This window comes from Silene latifolia, chromosome 5, assembly GCF_048544455.1.
Source record: "Silene latifolia isolate original U9 population chromosome 5, ASM4854445v1, whole genome shotgun sequence".
Lineage (NCBI taxonomy): Eukaryota > Viridiplantae > Streptophyta > Magnoliopsida > Caryophyllales > Caryophyllaceae > Silene > Silene latifolia.
In genome coordinates this window covers 6,449,039-6,469,549 of record NC_133530.1, presented here as the reverse complement: position 1 = coordinate 6,469,549, position 20,511 = coordinate 6,449,039, and the positions used below count along the sequence as shown (strand labels likewise).

General features: G+C 38.0%; 3 protein-coding genes across 4 annotated transcripts in view; all 3 read left to right on the top strand.

The window, feature by feature from the left end:
* The first annotated feature begins 226 nt into the window (after positions 1-226).
* On the top strand, positions 227-978 carry LOC141655837 (oleosin L-like). The gene has a single exon (XM_074462865.1). It carries the CDS (start codon positions 272-274, stop codon positions 833-835), a length of 564 nt encoding a protein of 187 aa, XP_074318966.1. The 5' UTR covers positions 227-271; the 3' UTR covers positions 836-978.
* A 4,301-nt stretch (positions 979-5,279) lies between these two features.
* LOC141656534 (putative disease resistance protein RGA1) overlaps positions 5,280-20,511 on the top strand; it is a 67,823-nt gene continuing 52,591 nt past the window's right edge. Inside the window, exons 1-2 of one of the 2 annotated variants that reach the window (XR_012548523.1) lie at positions 5,280-8,822; positions 9,289-9,362. Coding sequence is in view for 1 of the 2 variants with exons in the window: in XM_074463471.1 (XP_074319572.1) it covers positions 5,335-8,796 (3,462 nt within the window). In the remaining variant the exon portion in view is untranslated. Of the gene's footprint in view, positions 8,823-9,288; positions 9,501-20,511 lie in introns of those variants that run through there. The other variant, XM_074463471.1, reaches the window with a different exon arrangement.
* LOC141654733 (putative disease resistance protein RGA1) lies at positions 10,418-13,879 on the top strand. The gene has a single exon (XM_074461850.1). The coding sequence runs from the start codon at positions 10,418-10,420 to the stop codon at positions 13,877-13,879; it is 3,462 nt and encodes a 1,153-aa protein (XP_074317951.1).

The window sequence follows — 20,511 nt, the reverse complement described above, 5'->3', positions numbered from 1 at the left end:
ACTCGTACTCTCCCATTTCTTAACATCACAGTAACATAGTAGAATCAAGTATGACACCAACAAACACCTTGACAAACAAAAGGCTACGTGCCACATACTAACACAACGTCATTTGCATGCACTCATGCATGAAAAACCAACCCAACACGTGCCATAACACCCTCCTACACGTGCCCTACCTCTCTCCTTTATAAACTCACCTTCCTTAATCTCCCAACTCATACACACAAAACTCACAACCAAAACAAAACAACCTTCATATACAACAACAATGGCAGATTACTTGCAACAACACGGCGGTCTGCAGGGGCAGCAACTAACCCACCGCGGTCAGCTGACCACAACCCCATACGGTCAGCAACAAAACCCTAGGGCCCACCAAATGGTCAAAGCAGCAACAGCAGCAACAGCAGGCGGATCTCTCTTAGTCCTCTCAGGATTAACCCTAACCGGAACCGTCATTGCACTCACAATCGCCACACCACTACTAGTGATCTTCAGCCCGGTTCTGGTCCCGGCTGCGATCACAGTCTTCCTTCTCACCACAGGGTTTTTATCCTCTGGGGCGTTTGGGATTGCGGCTCTGTCGGTTTTAGCTTGGATTTACCGGTTCATGACCGGGCAACACCCGGTCGGGGCGGATCAGCTAGAGATGGCTAGGATGAAGTTGGCTGGGAAAGCAAGGGATGTTAAGGACACGGCTCAACATTATGGTCAGCAGGCTATGGAAGGTGTTGGTGGTGGAGATCGAGATGTGGGTACGCGTCATACTAGTGGTGGTGGACGTGATACTACTACTACACGTGTTCATCAGACTACTACTAGTAGTACTTAGAATGACTGGACTAGACTGTGTGTGTACTGTGTATTATGGTGAAGAATGCAAGTAGTTGTTTATTTTGTTTGGTGTTGTAATAACTTTGGTGTTTGGAACTGAAAGAGGGGGAAATGCATGTAGTTTTTGAGTTTTTATGTTTGTTAATGCTACTTTTAATTTGATGTTTTCTTTGGTACTTTTCATTCAGAACGTGCCTTTCTTTTTTTTGATATTCTACGGGTAACCTCGTGTTTTTTTTTTTACACGGTAACCTCGTTTTTAACAAAAACGCTTTTAACTAGCCATAACTTACGATCAAAACATTTGAAAGCAGCGATTTTTTTCAAATAAACCGGCTTTACGAGATCTTTGATCGGGAAAAAAAAATTTCTGAACTCGTGGCAAAAATTCCATACGGTCAGTCAAACTTTAAACTTCGACTGGCGCTAGTGCGCTACCTTTTTACGAGATCTTTGATTCGGAAAAAAAAATTTCTGAACTCGTGGCAAAAATTCCATACGGTCAGTCAAACTTTAAACTTCGACTGGCGCTAGTGCGCTACCTCTTTGGCTCTTTGTAGCGAGTTCCGAATGCAACATTTTTTTTTTCAAATTGATCTATGATATCTTTGATTTGAAAAAAAATTGGTCGCTTTCGGAACTCATGGTTGTGAGTTGTAACCAGCGAAAGGCGTTTTTGGTGAGAATGAGGATATGATTTAGAAAATAAAAAAAACAGGGTTATCACGTAGAATAACTTTTTTACAAGGAAACCGGTGGCCGCTACCTTCGGTGCGCAACCGATACCCTTTGACTATACCTAGCTAATAGCCTGCAAACGATGACGTATATCAGGTAATCCGTCCGAGGGTGATAGGCTTGAAGTCAGGATGATAGGCTCGAAGTCTAAAATGTATTGACTTAGATCATAAGATCGAGTTCACCAAGACCATACATTTTATTAATTTGTCCGTGTATTCGAGTAATATCAGTAACTATTAATACAACTAATCTGACTTCTTGACTTAAACTAATGTGATTACTAATTAGAGGACGTAGTCAATAAGTCATTGCCTTTGCACATGGACATATTAGAGGACGTACTTTCACTTACATGACGTACGTAGCTCTTAATCAAAGATCAATCATACTTGATAACTTGCGTGTTGATTGCTAAATCACCCGATTAAGTTTATAATTTTAGGACACAAAATGTTGTTTGTGCAATTGCGCATTCATGCATAGCATCGTTAAATTCAATCGTACACTTTCAGTACGATTTCTAGTTGAGGTCGCTAATGAAGTGGTCGGGGTTGGTTGCTTAATTAAAGAGAGCTTCTTAACACGTACTTTTAAGTACAACCGCCTACTAAGAACTTTTGTACGCCAACAATCTTTTAGCAACCACTTTTACATACAAATAAGGTTCTACTTGAATCCATTTTTATAACTATATTACTTTAAAATCGTCTTATACATGGCTAACTCTTTACTGAATTAGTAGTATAAAACGGTATTATATTATCTACTAGCCACTAATAAAATTCTATTTGAATCCATTATATTCCCTCTGTCCCGGTCAATTGTTGTCCTTTTCCATTTTGGGGTGTCTCAGTCATTTGTTGTCCTTTCTATTTTAAGAATGAACTTGATGAGTAATTTGATCATTCTCATTCAATTTGTTCCACTTGTCATTTAGTTATTGGCCTTTTCCTCATTCCTCTTTTGCTAAAAACGAAAGAATGACAACATTAATTTACGGAGGAGTAACTATTAGGGTAAACTGTCTATAATAGGACTGGACTCTTTATTGTTTTACATTTACAAGCTCTTTCATGTACTTTTTACAATTTTTCAAATATCTTGCACTTCTCCTAAAAAATAACCACGTCTTGCTTAAAATGGTGTTATGTTAAGAGCGCTATCACAATCCCCCATTTATTTAACATTATTTAAATCGAAACCCGAGTACAGCTTAATTTAAGACCGTCAAAAATAAGAATTTGTAAAAGGAACATATTCTCACTTTCAAATTTCACTATTACGTGACTGTTGGATCGGGTTTAGGTCGGGTCAAGACGAGTCAGATCATATCGGGTTCGGGTCATTCCGGGTAAAATGATGTATCAGGTCGAGGTGGGTTCGGGTTGGGTCATTATCGGGTCCGATTGACGATTACTCTATCACATTACTTCAATTTTGACCATTAAATTTAATTTTAACCACTATTTAATTTAATTACTTCATTATTAAGTCAAACGTATCAATTTAAACACAAAATCACTTCCATTCCATTTTGATCAATATTAAACTTTAATAATTGTCGAGTAACCGATTTAATCGGGTCAGTATCAGATCGGGTCTGGGTCGGGTTCGGGTCATGTCGGGTTACATGTCGTCATCGAACCAGGTCGGGTCGGTTTTGGGTTGCAATATTCTCGGGTTCTATTGGGTCAGGTTTGCTCAGGTTTGGGTCGGGTCACTCGACTCAAGTCAGACTTACCAGCTCTAATTTCAGTCACTAAGTGGGTCGGGTTGCTACTTGGATCACTTTGGCAGGCTGGGCAGCTCTTGGGCTTTCATTTGTATTGAACCATGTAATTATTACACATGACACACCATGGTCGTGCAATTGAAAGTTAAACCACATTTCACAGTTTTACCTGAAACATTCACGTCTTTCAAGTCTGGCTTTCGCTTACTTCTTCTGGAAAATTTACTAAACGAGATGACCCAATTGTGTGCGTACAAGACCTTTTTTCAGCACCATTTTAAAGATTCCCCCGTTTTTTTGTTCAAGACCGTCTTAATTTAAGACGACTCTCACCTCTAACCAAAATAAAGTTGAAAATAAACGGAAATTGGGAAATCTGACTTTAGGAGAGGTCTTGAATTAAGACGGTCTCAAGCAAAACCAATTGCGAAGATTATACAGAGTATGTTATCAATTTTTTCGGTTTATCAACTGTTACTTACTCCGTAGTACTTATTTTCCAGTTAATTATTAATTTCCTTAATCATATATTCATATTCATATGCTTGATTTTTTTTTTTTCGCAGACTTTGATAGTTTGATTAATATGAGCAGGCAGCATCATTTGCATTGTTCAGAGACTCCACTGATTTCATCAGGCATATTACCCCCTCCGTCTCATTTATTTATTTACCGTTTTACGGATTAATACAAAATATTTTAATCAAAGATAAACAAATGATTATGACGGATTTATGTAATTTTGGCACACCATTGATGATTGACCCAACGATGTTCAAGGATATCCATCTGCAATTTTGTTTCGTTTGTCATTTGTGGCGGATTTTATCTGAATTACTGAATCGTCGTCTTCATGATTTACCCGTTACATGACTGAATCGTCGTCTTCATGATTTACTCGTCGTGCTCAGTAATTGATTGATTCACCTGCAACTCATCATTATCTGTGAAATTCTATTTTCAGTAGTCTCTGAAACCCCCACAAACCTCAATTGCAAGCTTATGGTGTAAGAAATATAATAGAGGATCGTTGTATAGGGCTTTACCGGTCTTATTCAACCCGTTTTCACAAACAATAAAAACCGACTAATGGAAGTCCAAATCCAACATATGATACACGCTAAACGTAAATAGGAGGATACGTCTGTAATTTTTGTAACCCACTGCAGATTATAGTATTAGAAACCTATCAATTCCGAGAATTGAATTGAACAATTGCATCAGACAGTGAAGTTTGTGGAGAGTTCCCTATGCTGAAATCCTATTTCTGCAGAATGTATAACTTTGTGGAACCTCAGTACTGCAGAGATACTCCATACAACATTTCTTATTTCATGCTACCAGTTTATCGCGATCTATAATTTCATTACTAATTATGTTTCCATTATGTTTTTTTTTTTTCTTTTTGTCCGCAGAGGTTGATTAGTATCGGCAGGCAGCGTTGTTTGCATTGTTAAGAGGCTCCATTGATTTCATCAGATATCTTACTGGGAACGGTACTCAACTACTCATCATCGACTTCATTGTTATATTATTAAAATTTCAATGATATTCTTTTAGATTTCAACACATATTTGTGGGCTTAAAACGTCACTCTCCTGCAGCCATGGCACACCAGCAATGTTACTTGAGTTCGCAACTTTGAGAAATTTGACTAATCACAAGTCTTGCAGTTGTTGATAATCACAAGACTTTCTTAACTTATAAGGGTTTGGTAAAAATTATCAATCCATATACTCAAGTGTCCTGTCAAAAAAGATTTATAACTCTAATTGCTTAGCACAAAGTCAAATTAAATTACTTACTTTGAAGAAATTTTCAGGGCATTTTTAGGTGCTAAACTTCTTAGTCCTGCAGCATGGTCGCATGGCCCACCAGTAACTTAAAATTCTTAAAGGTGTGCATTTGCATTAAATGATGCTCAATCATTTGAGATGGATTGTAATCATCAACTTAACTCAACAGTTTGATATCTGAATTTTCACATTCTAAGAAAAAAAAAATCTGACACCTGAAACCCGAAAATGGACTTGGCAACGACAATGTCTATTGTGCAAACTATCCTTACTGCAATCCAAACTCTGGTTCAGCTCCAAGCAATTTGCTCCATTTCTGATTGCAGGCGTCAGCTTGTAGATCTTCAAAGCACTGTCGAAACTGTAAAAGCTGTTCTTGAGGATGCTGATGCCAAGCAAGATGCGCTCAACAGTCAGGAAAAGAACTACATCAAAGAGCTCAAAGATGCTGTGTATGACGCAGATGACGTGATAGATGAGTTCCTCACACTAGCCAAGCAGAGGAAACTCAGTGAGGCTGGTGATAAAGTTTCTGACAAGGTGAGAGCTTTTCTTTCTCGCTTTAAGTTTCTTACTCATAATCTCTCTAACAAGGTCAAGAAGGTTAATAAGAAGTTGGATGCCATTGCGGCGAAGAGTAGCAAGTTTAGCTTCAAGGTTGAGAATAAGCCTATGAGGTTTAGAAAAGAAGACACATCTTCTTTTGTGTGCGATGAAATCATCGGGAGGGATGAAGATGTGGATAAGATTGTAGATATGATACTGAACTCTCTTGTTGTTGATGAGCCTGATGAGCTAGATGTTTCTTTCTTAGCCATTGCGGGGATGGGAGGGTTGGGGAAAACTGCTCTTGCCCAACTTGTTTTTAATGATCCTAGGGTCATTAGCGCATTCCAATTAAAGAATTGGACTTGCATTGCAGATCACGATCAAGAACAGTGGAACTTGACTGAAATCCTAGGCAAGGTGGTGAGAGAACTACCTGGGATCAATAATCGTGATTTAACTTCTTTGGAGAAGATGCATTGGGCAATTAAGAAGCATTTAGCCGGAAAAAAATATTTGCTGGTGTTAGATGATGTGTGGACTGAAAATTATGATAATTGGCAACAACTTGAAGGGTTTTTCAAGTTAGGGCAAAAGGGTAGTCGGATAGTTGTAACTACACGTTCGAAAACAACCGCCCAAATGATTGGAGGTGATCAAGTGCTTGAGTTGCGAGGTTTGCCTGAAATGGAGTCGTGGCGTTTGTTTGAAAGGATGGCGTTTCTGCCTAAACAACGAGATGAAGACTTTGTAATAATTGGCAAAGAGATTGTTAAACGATGTGCTGGTTCCCCGCTTGCTATTAGAGTAGTCGGAAGTCTTTTGCGTGGTCAACCCAAGACTAAGTGGCAGTCATTTCACAACAATGGGCTAGCCAATCTTAGTCAAAGTAATGATACCATGACCCGCATATTGAAGATAAGTTACCATCAACTCGACCCTTCCTTGAAGTCTTGCTTTGCCTACTGTGCTATCTTTCCCAAAGATTGGAATATTAGTAAGCAAATGTTAATTCAGCTTTGGATGGCACAAGGTTACATCAACTTAGAGAATTTGGGAGAGGAATATATTTTTATGTTGCTACAAAGGTGTTTTTTCCAAGATGTTCGCAAGAATGAATTTGGTGAGGTTGAGTGGTTCAAGATGCATGATCTCTTTCATGATATTGCTGAACAAGTAGCGGGCAATGAGATTTGTAGATTCGATTATGATACTCTCAATGTGGGTATTGGAGTTCGTCATCTCTCTCTTATGTATGACTGTTACACACAGGATATCTTCGATAAGACTCTTATTCGCACGTTTCTTCAAGTTAAGAAGCGTTTTAGTATGGGTACTGCAAACCAGATACTAGCAAGCAAATCAATACAAAAATGGACATGCTTAAGGTCATTAGACTTGAGACAAACATGTGCTGAAAGTTTACCAGAATCAATAGGTCAACTGTTGCATTTGAGGTGCTTAGATCTCTCAGGGAGTAGCCGACTGGAAATTCTTCCCAAATCATTAACAAAACTAGTTAACCTACAGACTTTAGATTTACATCACTGCTATAGATTAGGAGAATTGCCGAATGATGTTAGCAGGCTAGTTAATCTAAGCACGTTAAATGTAGCTGGATGCAACTTGCTGAGTCGTATGCCTTCAGCCATCGGTATGTTAAGTGGTTTGCATACTTTGGGCCAATTTATAGTATGTGTTCAGGTAAGTGCAGGTGCAAATCGATATTTTGATGGGTTGGGAGACCTACAACTCCTTAATAATTTAAAAGGGAGTCTGAAGATCAAAGTTGGGGCGTTGAAAAATGCGAAATTTGTGAAGGAAGACCTGGGTGAGGGAGCCTATTTAAAGAATAAAGGACTCCTGAAGAAGATTGCTATTGAATTTCAAAAGCAAGATGAGTCTGAAAGCAAGGAGTATGAGCAAAAGTTGTTGGAAGAGATGCAGCCACATCAAAATTTGTGGAAGTTAAAGTTAGAAGGGTATCATGGTGAAAAAATGCCCAGTTGGCCGAAGAGGGGAGATAACTCGGGAATAATTGATCTCCCCAATCTTGTTTCTTTGAAGATCTATAAATGCCAGGAGTTGCTAAATCTGCCTTGGCAGATTGGGAAACTGCCCAACCTTAAAAAGCTATGGCTCGTGGGGTTGCCGAATATGGAGTACTTGGTAAATGTGGACCTACAAATGCCTGGCTCGGGTGAAGGACTGTCCTTCTTTTCCAGCCTTGAAGAACTCAGTATTGATGAGTTGCCTAAGCTAAAAGGATGGTGGCGGAGATCAGAATCGGCCGATAATGGTGTTAGCAGCAAAGAACCGCGTCTAGAGTGGGTATCATCGCCCTGTTTTCCTCAACTGACGAGTCTTGTTATAAAATCTTGCCTAAAGCTGACGTATGTTCCTTTATGTCCCTGTCTTGAAAATCTCGTAATATATGATTCCGGGAGAAAACTGACCTGGAATAATATGAAGCGCATACCTCATGGTCATCCATCATTGCCACAACATTATTCCAAACCAACGATTTTGAGAATCAACCACGTGAAATGGCTCGCAAAAATGCCAACTGAATTTTTTCAGTCCCTTGCAGCGATTGTGATACAGGATGAGGATAGAGAGTCGAATTTAGGAGAAGTAAGGGAGTTGATGCAGACCTGCTTTTTGTCTTCCCTGCGTTTCCTAGGAATCATGAGGTGCCCCAAGCTAAGGAGTGTGGGTGGATGGTTGGAGCATCTTTCTGAGTTGCAGTATTTGTATATAATCGACTGTCCTAATGTTGAGCTGCGAGAGATCCCATGGCAACACCTTTCCGGCAGCCTCCAATCCTTGGGTTTGATGAGATTTCAAGAGATGGAAGAAATACCAGAGGGGATGCAGTACTGCACTTCCCTCCAATCTCTCTCCCTTTGGAATTGCCACAAACTGGAATGTCTGCCTGAATGGATGCCCAAACTCACCTCTCTTCGGAAACTGCAACTCCGAGTATGTTCCGAGAGGCTCAAGGAAAGATGCCAACAACCAAATGGAGAGGATTGGTCTCTCATCCAACACATTCCCCTCACTTGTATTCTAACTCAATCAGAGGAATTGGAGGACCACAGGCCTGATCCTGATGCATGGACTAAAGAAGATTTCTGGTTTTGAGACCATTAAGAAACCGATAATACGGGGTATGACATCCACCCTTCTGCAAATATCAGGACTATTGAATGTTCTTTTGTTGTTATCGATATTTAGTACCAGAGTGGATGCAATGGTTTTAACAGATTAAACTTGTTCATTATATGTTAACGTCATTAATGGATGAAGCACATTAACATTATAGTTTTTTTTAATTCAAATCAATAATCATCCATAGTTGCAGTTCACTTGAAATATCATGAAAGTGATGCTGTGCAAGAATCAGTAACAGTGCGCTTGACCGGTAAAATTAGGGTTTAATCCAAATGCAGTGCCAGAAATTTAGTTCCATAATTAAATATAGCAATACACAGAATGCTGCTATTTCTGATTATTATTTTTCATCTTTTCTCCCTAGTTATATTGTGTTAGGTTGCTGCTCCAAAATGTCTGATTATAATTAACCTTATTGCTTCTAATAATTACGAGTACTAATTTATCCTTCGTATTTTGCAGAGTTGGATCAGTTGAAGAGCGATATGGTCGGACAACATGGTTTGCATTGTCAAGCAACTGTATTGATCAATCAGGTACTCTATTGTTACTTTGATTCTCAAGTTTCACCATTAATCTTTCAAAATTTGTCTTGTTTGATTGATCCAAATACTGTACTAAATATTGTGTGAACTGTTGTATACTGTGTGAAAATAGCTTCCAGGTTGCTACTTAAAGTCAGAAAAATAGTCTTAGCAGTTGAGAAGTATTTCAGACTTACTCCGTATAATATCAGTTGAAAAGTCTTCAAGAATGTACTTTTGCATTTTGTGGTGTCTACTTGACTACTTGTATGTAAAAGTACAATATCACACAGCTAATATTTTTTTGTGCATTTTGGACATTATTTGTGGACTGTGGTGATAAAAGATCAAAATAAGTAAGAATCTATTTAAAATTTAAAAAAACACAAATTCTCAATTCAGACAGACTTAACTTAAAGACAAGAAAAACGTCACCATTTTATAATAAAAAAAACACAAATTCTCATTTCAGACAGTCTCAACTTAAAGACGGGAAAAACGTCGTCATTTTATAATAAAAAGTGATTATTTAATGATAAAAAGTTGCAATTAAACTTGTCACTTACTAAGAATAAAATGGTGGTCACGTTTTATCGTAAAATGGTCACATTTTACCTATCTTAACTTAAGACAGATACCACCCGTCTTAAGGGAGCCTTACTGATTAAAAAAAAGGTACCCTTGAATAAAGTTTCTTGAATCCATTACCATACACAAATTCATCTTAAGATGAAGTTGTCTGTCTAATCCGTTACCATATCCAAGTGGGGTGCTATGACCCGTTCTAATTTTAAGATGAAGTTGTCTGTCTTAAGACGGACCAACTGGTTAGTGGTTACTATATGTCGGTCGTCAGAAAGTCTTTGGCCGGTTGTGTTTGAATATGATTTCACTACAATCTTGCCCACATACAAAGTCTTCAAAAGTGTACATTGACATTTTTTGGATCTAAATCAGTTTTAGTGCTGACTTTATCTACATGGTCTACTTAATTCAACAATTACCCAACTATCAACTCATCTCTTATCTTTTATATTTCACATCCCTTTGAAAAAAAACCCTCCAATATGGACCTGGCAACTGTGCTATCTGTTGTTCAGACTATCCTTACTGCAATCCAGACTTTGGTTCAGCTCCAACCAATGTTCTTTATTTCCGACTGCAAGCGCGAGCTTGATGACCTCCATAACACTGTCGAAACCGTCAAAGCTGTTCTTGAGGATGCTGACGCTAAGCAAGACTCTCTCAATAGCCAGGAGAAGCATTACATCAAAGAGCTCAGAGATGCTGTTTATGACGCGGACAATGTGTTAGATGAGTTCCTCACTCTAGCCAAGCAGAAGAAACTCATTGAGGCTGGTGGTAAAGTTTCTGATAAAGTGAAATCCTTTTTTTCTCGTTTTAAGCTTCTTACTCACAATTTGTCTAGTAAGGTTAAAATGGTTAACAAAAAGTTGGACGCCATTGCTACTAAGAGTAGTAAGTTTAGCTTTAAGGTAGAGTATAAGCCTGTCAAATTTACAAAGGAGGAGACGTCTTCTTTTTTGTGTGATAAAATCATCGGAAGGGATGAAGATGTGGAAAAGATTGTAGGTATGCTATTGGGATGTGATAATAATGTGGATACTTCTGGTGTTTCATTCTTAGCCATTGTGGGGATGGGAGGCTTGGGTAAAACCGCTCTTGCCCAACTTGTCTTTAATGATCCTAGGATTAGCGAGGCATTTGAAATGAAGAGTTGGACTTGCATTGCTGATCAGAATCAGGAACAGTGGGACTTAAAAGGGTTTTTAGGGAAGGTGGTGAAAGGGTCACCTATTAATAATTTAACCTCTTTGGAGGAGATTCATCATGAAGTTACAGAAAAAATGGGAGGGAAAAAATATTTGCTAGTTCTAGATGATCTATGGACAGAAAGTTATCATAAATGGCAGCAACTTGAAGGGTTTTTGAAGGTAGGTCAGAGGGGGAGTTGGATAATTGTAACTACACGTTCCAGAACAACCGCCCAAATGATTGGAGGTGATCAAGTGCATGAGTTGCGAGGTTTGTCAGAAGTGGAGTCATGGAATTTGTTTGAAAGGATAGCATTTCAAGCGAAAGAAAGAGAGGATGATTTTGTTAAACTTGGGAAAGAGATTGTTAAAAAGTGCACTAATGTCCCGCTTGCTATTAGAGTAGTTGGAAGTCTTCTGCGTGGTCAATCCAAGTCTAAGTGGCTGTCATTTCAGAACAGTGGGTTAGACAATATTAGTGAAAGGAATGATACCTTGACCACCATACTGAAGCTAAGTTACGATCAACTTAGCCCGCCTTTGAAGACTTGTTTTGCTTACTGTGCTATCTTTCCCAAGGATTGGGAGATTAGTAAGCAAATGTTGATTAACCTTTGGATGGCACAAGGCTACATTAACTTAGAGAATTTGGGTGAGGAGTACTTTCTTATGTTGTTACAAAGATGTTTTTTTCAAGATGTCCACGAAAATAAACTCGGTGAGATCAAATGGTTCAAGATGCACGATCTCTTGCATGATATTGCTGAACAAGTAGCGGGAGAGGAGATTTGGATATGCAACAATAACACTTCCAATGTGGGTAAAGGAGTTCGCCATCTCTCTCTTGTGAATAATTGTTATACACAACATGTCTCGGATAAAACTCAAATTCGTACTTACCTTCAAGTTAAAAAGTATACTTGTATTGGTAGTTCGGACCAATTACTAGCAAGTAAATCAATACCAAAATGGACATGCTTACGGTCACTAGACTTGAGAAATACACGGGCTGAAAGTTTACCAGAATCAATCGGTCAACTATTGCATCTGAGGTGTTTAGACCTTTCCTGGAGTGGCCATCTGAAAATGCTTCCCAAATCAATAACAAAACTAGTTAATCTACAAACAATAGATTTACACCGCTGCAGTAGTTTAAAGCAATTGCCAAATGATGTGAGCAAGCTCGTTGATTTAAGCACTTTAAATGTAGCCGAATGTGATGCGCTGAGTTGTATGCCTTCAGGCATAGGTATGTTGACCTGTTTGCACACTCTAGGCCAGTTTGTAGTGGGTGTTCAAGCAAGTTCAAGTTCAAAGCAATGTTTTGGTGGGTTGGAAGACCTACGGCACCTGAATAAATTAAAAGGGAGTTTAGATATCCAAATTGGTGTGCTTAAAAATGCAAAATTTGTGAAGGAAGAACATGTCAGGGGAGCCTATTTGAGGAGGAAAGAACACCTGAAGGAGATTGATATTGAATTTAAAAGGGGACCGGAATATGAAAGCAAGGAGAACGATCAAGCATTGCTAGAAGAGATGCAGCCACATCATGATCTGATGAAGTTAAAGTTAAAAGGGTATCATGGTGAAACATTGCCAAAATGGCCGAGGAGAGGAGATAACTCGATATTATTTGATCTCCCCAATCTTGTCAGTTTAATTATCCATGATTGCAGGGAGCTGGTATGTCTGCCTTGGCAGGTCGGGAAACTGCCCCACCTTATATATCTACGAATTTCAAGATTGTTGAATATGGAATATGTGGTGGACGTGGAGTCAGAAACGCATGTCTCAGGGGAACGATCATCCTTTTTTCCGAGCCTTGATGAGCTCACTATTTTTGAGTTGCCTAAATTGAAAGGGTGGTGGTGGAGATCTGAATCAGGGTTGCATGTGGTCAAACCTGATGACGGTGGCAGCAATCAAGAAGCTGGTCTAGTGTGGGTATCATCTCCCTGTTTCCCTCTACTAAAGTGGCTCGTAATAAAAAATTGCCAAAAGATGACATATGTTCCTGTATGTCCCCGTCTTGAATATTTGATAGTGTATGATTCCCGAAGACTGCTCTGGAAAAATATGAGGTGCACACCTCGCCATCAGCCGTCTTTATCACCTTCATATTCCAAACCTATGATTCTGAGAGTCAATAACTTGGAGTGGCCAAAGTCAATGCCAGCTGAGTATTTTCAATTTATTGCAGCGATAGAGATAGAGAGTGAGGAGACATTGGAGACCTTAGGAGACATAACTGAATTGTTGCCGACCTGCTTATTGTCTTCCCTGCGATTCCTAGGCATCAGAAGTTGTCCCAAACTAAGGAGCATGGGAGGATGGTTGGAGCATCTTTCTGCCTTGCAGTGTTTGCGTATATACGACTGTCCTAATCTGCTGCAGAGTGGGATCCCATGGCAACACTTTCCTGAGACTCTTCAATCCTTGTGTTTGGAGAGCTTTAAAGAGATGGAGGAACTACCAGAGGGGATGCAGTACTGCACCTCCTTACAGTCTCTTGAAATCCGAGACTGCCCAAAGCTTGAATGTCTGCCCAAATGGATGCCCAAACTAACCTCTCTCGAGAAACTGCAACTTCGCATGTGCTCCAAGAGGCTTGAGAAAAGATGCCAACAACCAAATGGGGAGGACTGGTCTCTCATACAACACATCCCCCTCACTTGTATTCTATCCGTCTTACAAGAACGAGAGAAGAAGAAATCTGATCATGAACCCTGGACCAACGAAAATTATTGGTGTTGAGACCGTCACAAAGCCAGAACTCCGAGGTTTCTTTTGAACCCTTGCCCTCCCGCACTACCGGTGACTGTAGGGTGGCCATACAATACAATTGGTCATGAAACCGGGACTGAAGATGTGTGGAACTGAGATTATCACAAAGTCAGTACTAAGAGGATTCTTGTATTCCTCCGCTTTCCCGCAATACCAGTGACTGTCGCCTGTCGGGGTGTCTCTTGTTGTTGAAGCAGTCCATGCTGGTTAAGATTGAGGTATCAAATGGTCAGAGAAAGCCCTAGTATGATGTCCTCTATACCTTTGTATATATATTTTTTTTTTTTTTGGACAGCTGTAAAGAAAGTGTTTTACATGGTCAACAATTCCAACTGAAAAGCCACCTTATTCCAACAATTCCGATTTTTGACTAAAGGGCGGGTAAGGATAATTGGCCCATAATTCTAACCCGGCCCGCCCACACTAGTCTTAAAGGGCAATTTTTTTTCTTCACGGCCCGGTCCAAGCCCAAATTTGAACAACACTACTTAAAGCACTAATCATCTAAGTTTATTAAAGAGTTTGTCTACTGAAAAGCGGGGAAAAAAACAGAATACTTTTGTAGCAAGCAAATACAACAATTTTATTCTTAAAATTCATTAAAAGCCACATAATAAGCATAATACACGATATTTAGGACTCAGTTTTCACCGCAAATTAGTAATAATAATAATAATAATAAATATTATTATTATTTTATTATTACTATTACTAGATTTTGTGCCCGTGCGTTGCACGGGTAATTAAAAAATATTTTTTTAAATCGAACTTATGGAAAATGTAAACGGATAATTCACGCGGTACCCCTGAAGTTTGCCACTTTTGCACCAAATACCCAAATTTTTGATCCGAAAAACTTAAAGAGGTCATAACTCGTGTTTACGAGTTCAGAAAGTGACAATTTTTTCCAAATCGCTTATCTTTCCGAGAACTACAATTTTGAAAAAAAAAAATTGTCGCATTTGGATCCGTTGCTAGGAGTTATTGTGCATCAAAGTTTTTCCGACCGAACAAACTTTGAGTGATCATATCTCTTGGTCACGAGTTCCAAGCTCCTTAAATTTTTTTATCAAATCATAGTTCTCAAATAAGAGGTGAACTTTTAGCATAAATTGAACTTTAAGCATACGTTGTAAATTACGCACTACTTTGTAATGATCAAGATGACCTTTTGGCTCAAAATTGAAGTAGATGGAATTATAGAAGCCTTAATTGCAGGCTTACAGTTTCGATGGAGAACGGCGAAGAAATTTTGCTCAGGTTAATGATATACTATGTGGTTATCCTTTTAGGAATGCCAGGTTCTTTATTATAAAAACTGTAATTTCTGTTGGGCCCAAAAATCTTTATACCAGAAAAGTTAACGACATAAATTTAGAGTCCCTTAACAGTAAAAATTAAACGTTGTTCTTAACTGGAAAAATTTGCAAAGTCGAAGTATTTTATCATGAACAAAACTCACAACTGCTTAAAGGCTATTTCATGGAGATAAAGGTATCGTTTTTTTTTTCTAACTTTGAGAAACTCAAAGAACATAATTAAAGCATTAATTACAAAAGCGTCTTGAGCCAGGGTTACTCCATTTACCTGCCAATCATTCTTGGCAAGCGATTGGCGCATATAAAATCGATGGCAGAACATCATTGCAGTTGCTGCTGTAACGGGACTCCTGAAATATCAGATAACATTTCGCTAAGAAGACAATACCAAGAAAACCATGACCCCACATGCACGCACACAATGAAGCAGGCAATATGGCCATATAAGCATACAATCAGAGATGGCAAGCCACATGTCTACCTTATAATGATGATTAGATGCTATATGAAGGAACTAATCAGAAGCCAATCTACCAAAAGGTATCCTGTACCCTTAAAATTGAAACGGAACAAGTATATTATTTGAAGAATTAAATTTGAAAGGATGATAAATACTTACACTCGAAGTTTCATGCTAAAAGAAACAATACGATTGATAACTAAAAATGATAATAGAAGATTAACTATATTTCCCTCACCAAGAAAAAGAAAATAAAGATAACTGTAACAACCCGGATGATAAAACAAAGGGAAAACGTAATATAAAGTAAATATCAGAGTACGATACTGATAAAAGGGTCAAGGTGGCGGAAACACCTGACCAATCCGGTTCGCTACTAAAACCAAAACAAACTAATACATTATTCAAAGGTTCTCATAACATGAAAACAAACTCCTAATTTATTATTCGTCTCGCCCCTCGATGCATCCCAAGCAACATCAACCAGTCAGCAACAATCTGAACAACCTGAGAATGGGGGTCGACAATCAGTTGGGAGTAACTAGATGCTCTCCCAGTCATGTTTACAACAATTGAATATAATCAACAATCAATAACAATTGAAATGTAAAACCAGTAAACATGTGAGACCATCTATACTCATGAAAACCCAATTCAGCTTACCATGACTTAATCAACCTTAGACGAATGCAAACATGCAAACCTAGACCATATGCAACCACTAGACCATGAACACTTACAAGACCAGTAGTGACAAACGACCCACAACAACCTAAGGCACAAAGCTAGCATTGAAGCATAGCAAACACGGTGACACACAATCCACAGCAACAGAAGGCACAAAGCTAGCAACAAAGCATAGCGAATAGAGCGAACGCCCGTTAGAGCGTATAACCACTGCCTCTAACTTGCCAGAGCGTATAACCACTGCCTCTAGCCGACGGAGCGTATAACCACTGCCTCCATCGGTGTGTAGCGTATAACCACTGCCTCCACGGTACTATGTATAGCGTATAACCACTGCCTATATCTCTAAGACCTGGCCAGACTCTCGGTGCAATAATTGTACACCGAACGACACTCGGGGAACAGAGCGTATAACCACTGCCTCTGCCCAATCCCGAACATAGACCAAATAAATCCCGCATCAACGGGTGGCTTTGGTTCATTCCGATAGCACATAACCGTAACTACCGTAATCTATTCAAACTAGCCGACAAACAAATGCACAGTATAATCGACTGTACTAACATGCGTGAACAACATCACGACTTAACTTATAGGATAGTATAACTGACCATCCTACTTATCATATGAACAAGAGTAGCCAAAGATATATGCAACACAAGGACATTACACGTTGAACACAATACAACATATGAAACAAGTATAAGCAACCAATGTTATAGTAACTTCAGCTATAACTTTAACATTAACCATTCAATGTTATAGTAACCCTAACCATAACATAAACTCTGGATGCGAGGTTATAGTAACCTCGACTATAACTTCAACATATACGACTTGAAGTTATAATTACCTCAACTACAACCTTGACACGAAACTCAAAGTTATACTAGTTCCAACCATAACCTTGAGCCATAAATCTCAGGGTACGTTAGTTCCAGCTATAACCTTAACTCGTACTTCAATGTTATAGTAGCTTCAGCCATAACTAGAGTGACTACCCAAAGTTGTATTAACTTTAGCTATAACACTTGAATCATCATCAAGGTTACACTAGCTTTAGCTATAACTTTGGAGATAACTCTTGGCCGCCTACCATCCCGCCACTAGGGTTTGATTCGTAAACCCCAATTGCGCTCATGACACCCATAATAAACATGTAACAATATACGAGACATAATTAAAGCATTAAATCATATACGAACATTCGAAAACATAAGTAACATGATAATAAACAATCAAAACATGTACTAATCATACAAATCAATCATTAAATCACATTAATTACACCAATTGGCATAAACACAATTAAAGGAAAACACCTAGTTACCTTTTTAGCAATTTTAATGATGCAAATAAAAATGAAAACTCCATGAAAGACACGACCATCAAATCCTTGTCTCCAACGCACATGTCAACTACCCAAAACCGCCTTTAAGGACGCACGAACCCATGTGCAAGAAGTCGTGCATGCAGATCCTCTTTTAAAACGTCAAAGGGATGACACAAAACAAACTCTTGAAAACACCATGAAAAGATATTCTTCTTTACCCGTAAAAATAAGAGACCCAAAACGTAGGTTTAAAGGTCCATACAAATAATTCCCATAAAATTATTTGGAGATGAATATGTTGTAACGATAAGAGCAATGATTATGAAAATATAATTTGTGTGTGAGTTTGGAAGAAGGAAAGATATTCAACAATAAAGTCAAAGGGAGAAAAGAAGAACAAAAGAGAGGAAAAGAGAGGAGGCTGCCGCACGTTGTCACGCGCGAAACAAATAGGTTGACCTAGTTGCTTGTTAGGTTAAATCTATTTATAGGGGTTTAACAAGTAAGCTTTGGGTTCATTAGCTCATACAATGGATTATCTGATTATAAATCGGATTGGACCATATTAAAACGCAAAGAGGCCTTATAATATAAAAGTATTTATTAAATTAAAATATTAAAATCGTCCACGGACATTTTAACCAAATCAAAAGTAGATTAAAACGGGAAATAATAAAATAGAGAACGGAAGCTATAAATATATATTTCCAAAATATATTATTAAACTTCAAAATAATTAATTTAATAAAATACTTTTATAATAAAATGTTATTATAAAATACGGGGTGTTACAATAACAAATAATTGAAGTGGGGCAAGACTCTATCTTATACTTCGTCTTATCAATAATGCAGCAAATTTGTGAATAATCGTCTCTGACCTGCATGCCGGTAAAATCGTAAGATACGTATAGTAATAACATGGCTTTTAATAAGATCCCATGAAATTCATACCAATTGCGTATACAAAGATATATATATGACGCTGATCACTTTCGTATTACTCCGTACCAAATATAAGCACTTCTACTTAATAACCATGATCGATCGTTATTCTTCTTTTCGATCACTCTGTCAAAAGAAAATAAACAGAAGGTTAAAAAACTTATGATTGCAAGCAATAAAAGTTAAAACCATGTGTCATGTACGTCATAGATGAAAAAAATACAAAAAAAAATAAAAATTGAAGCACAATAAAAATAACAAAGATCACAATGTGAAAGTTGTACATGCGTATGTTTGTTGGAATAGATAGGTACATAGGGTATATATATATATATATATATATATATATATATATATATATATATATATATATATATATATATATATATATATATATATATATATATATATATATATATATATATAATCGATCCGTCTTGCTTGAATAGCAAAATACGTCTGAAACAATAAGATCTCTCACGAGTGGAAATCACATGAGTGGTGGGACACCCTATGTGCTTTCCCACTCACTTCCTAAATGGGTATTTTGTGAGAGGAAACGGTCCGTCTTATTATTTCAGACGGATCTTGCGGTCTGAAATAAGAATTTATGATATAGAATAAGGTAATATTGGAGTGTTTGGTTTAGTTTTAATCATACATTATTTATTTATATTTATTTATTATATTTATTTTGAGTTTTTTATTCACTAAAACTCATGCAAATATATTATGAATGATAAAAAATAGTTTGATTTACTAATTATTTATTTTAGTGTATATTATGAATGATAAAAAATAGTTTGATTTACTAATTATTTATTTTAGTGTTTTAGAATAGTTGGAGTCTCTCAGAGTGCCTGAAAAAAGCCTTTTTTTATATATATAGATCGATTCCTTACAGCTACTCTCCTATAGGACTGTCCTATAAGATAGGACGGGTCCAATAGAGGAAATTAGCCCACTAAGATAAGATATAAACCAATTAAAACAAAAAACTGAAAACCACTATCCTAGATTCTTAAGCACAAAAGTCAGGTAATCTCCCCCCACCATCACCTCCTCCGCCTCGGCCTTTAAGATGGATATTCGTGTGGGCATAATATGGCCGTTCTTTGGTGCGGAATTGGAGGTTGTCGTTCATAAGTGGGTTAGGTGGTCTGGCTGAGATGAAGATGCAAATTCTGGGCTAGGGCGTTCATACCTCGAGTTGTTTTAAGATGCTCTTTGGTGCGGAATTCTGAGATTTATAGTTTACTAACTAGTCTTTTTAGTTTGACAAATTATTGTTTTAAAAGTTTTGTTTCAGTTTTATGAAGTACTTCATATGACTTTTAGCGTCTTTTACGTTAAAAACTTGCTGTTTTCAAATGAATACCTAGGGTGTTGCAAGGATTCGAATTGTCGTTGTTGGTCGAGTCGGTTATTGCCAGATTCAAATAAGAAGGATGATTTCAGCTTTGGGGTATTAAGAGTTAGGAAGAATGGAGGAAAGGAGAGATCAAAGACGTAAAACTGCACAAGGGAGTTGAAAGACTATTGAGGTGACATATGAAGAGAAGTTGGGCTAATTTTTAGTTAATGGGCCGATCTTATGCTAAGAGACCGCCTAACCACAACTTGTTGTGTATTCCTTAAATAAGGTGGCTTTTCCGTTGGAATTGTTGACCATGAGAATCAAGCTACCCTTGTGGGTTGTGACACAAGGAGGATTGGCCCAATGGGCTAATCTGTGAGAGGTTGCTTCATCTGCTCCTTTTGTGATAGTTTTGGGCCAATGGCCCAATTGAGTTAGCGAGGAACAATGCATCATTGTCCAAAGGCCTCCTACAAAAAATGGATTATAAAATATCTTCGTC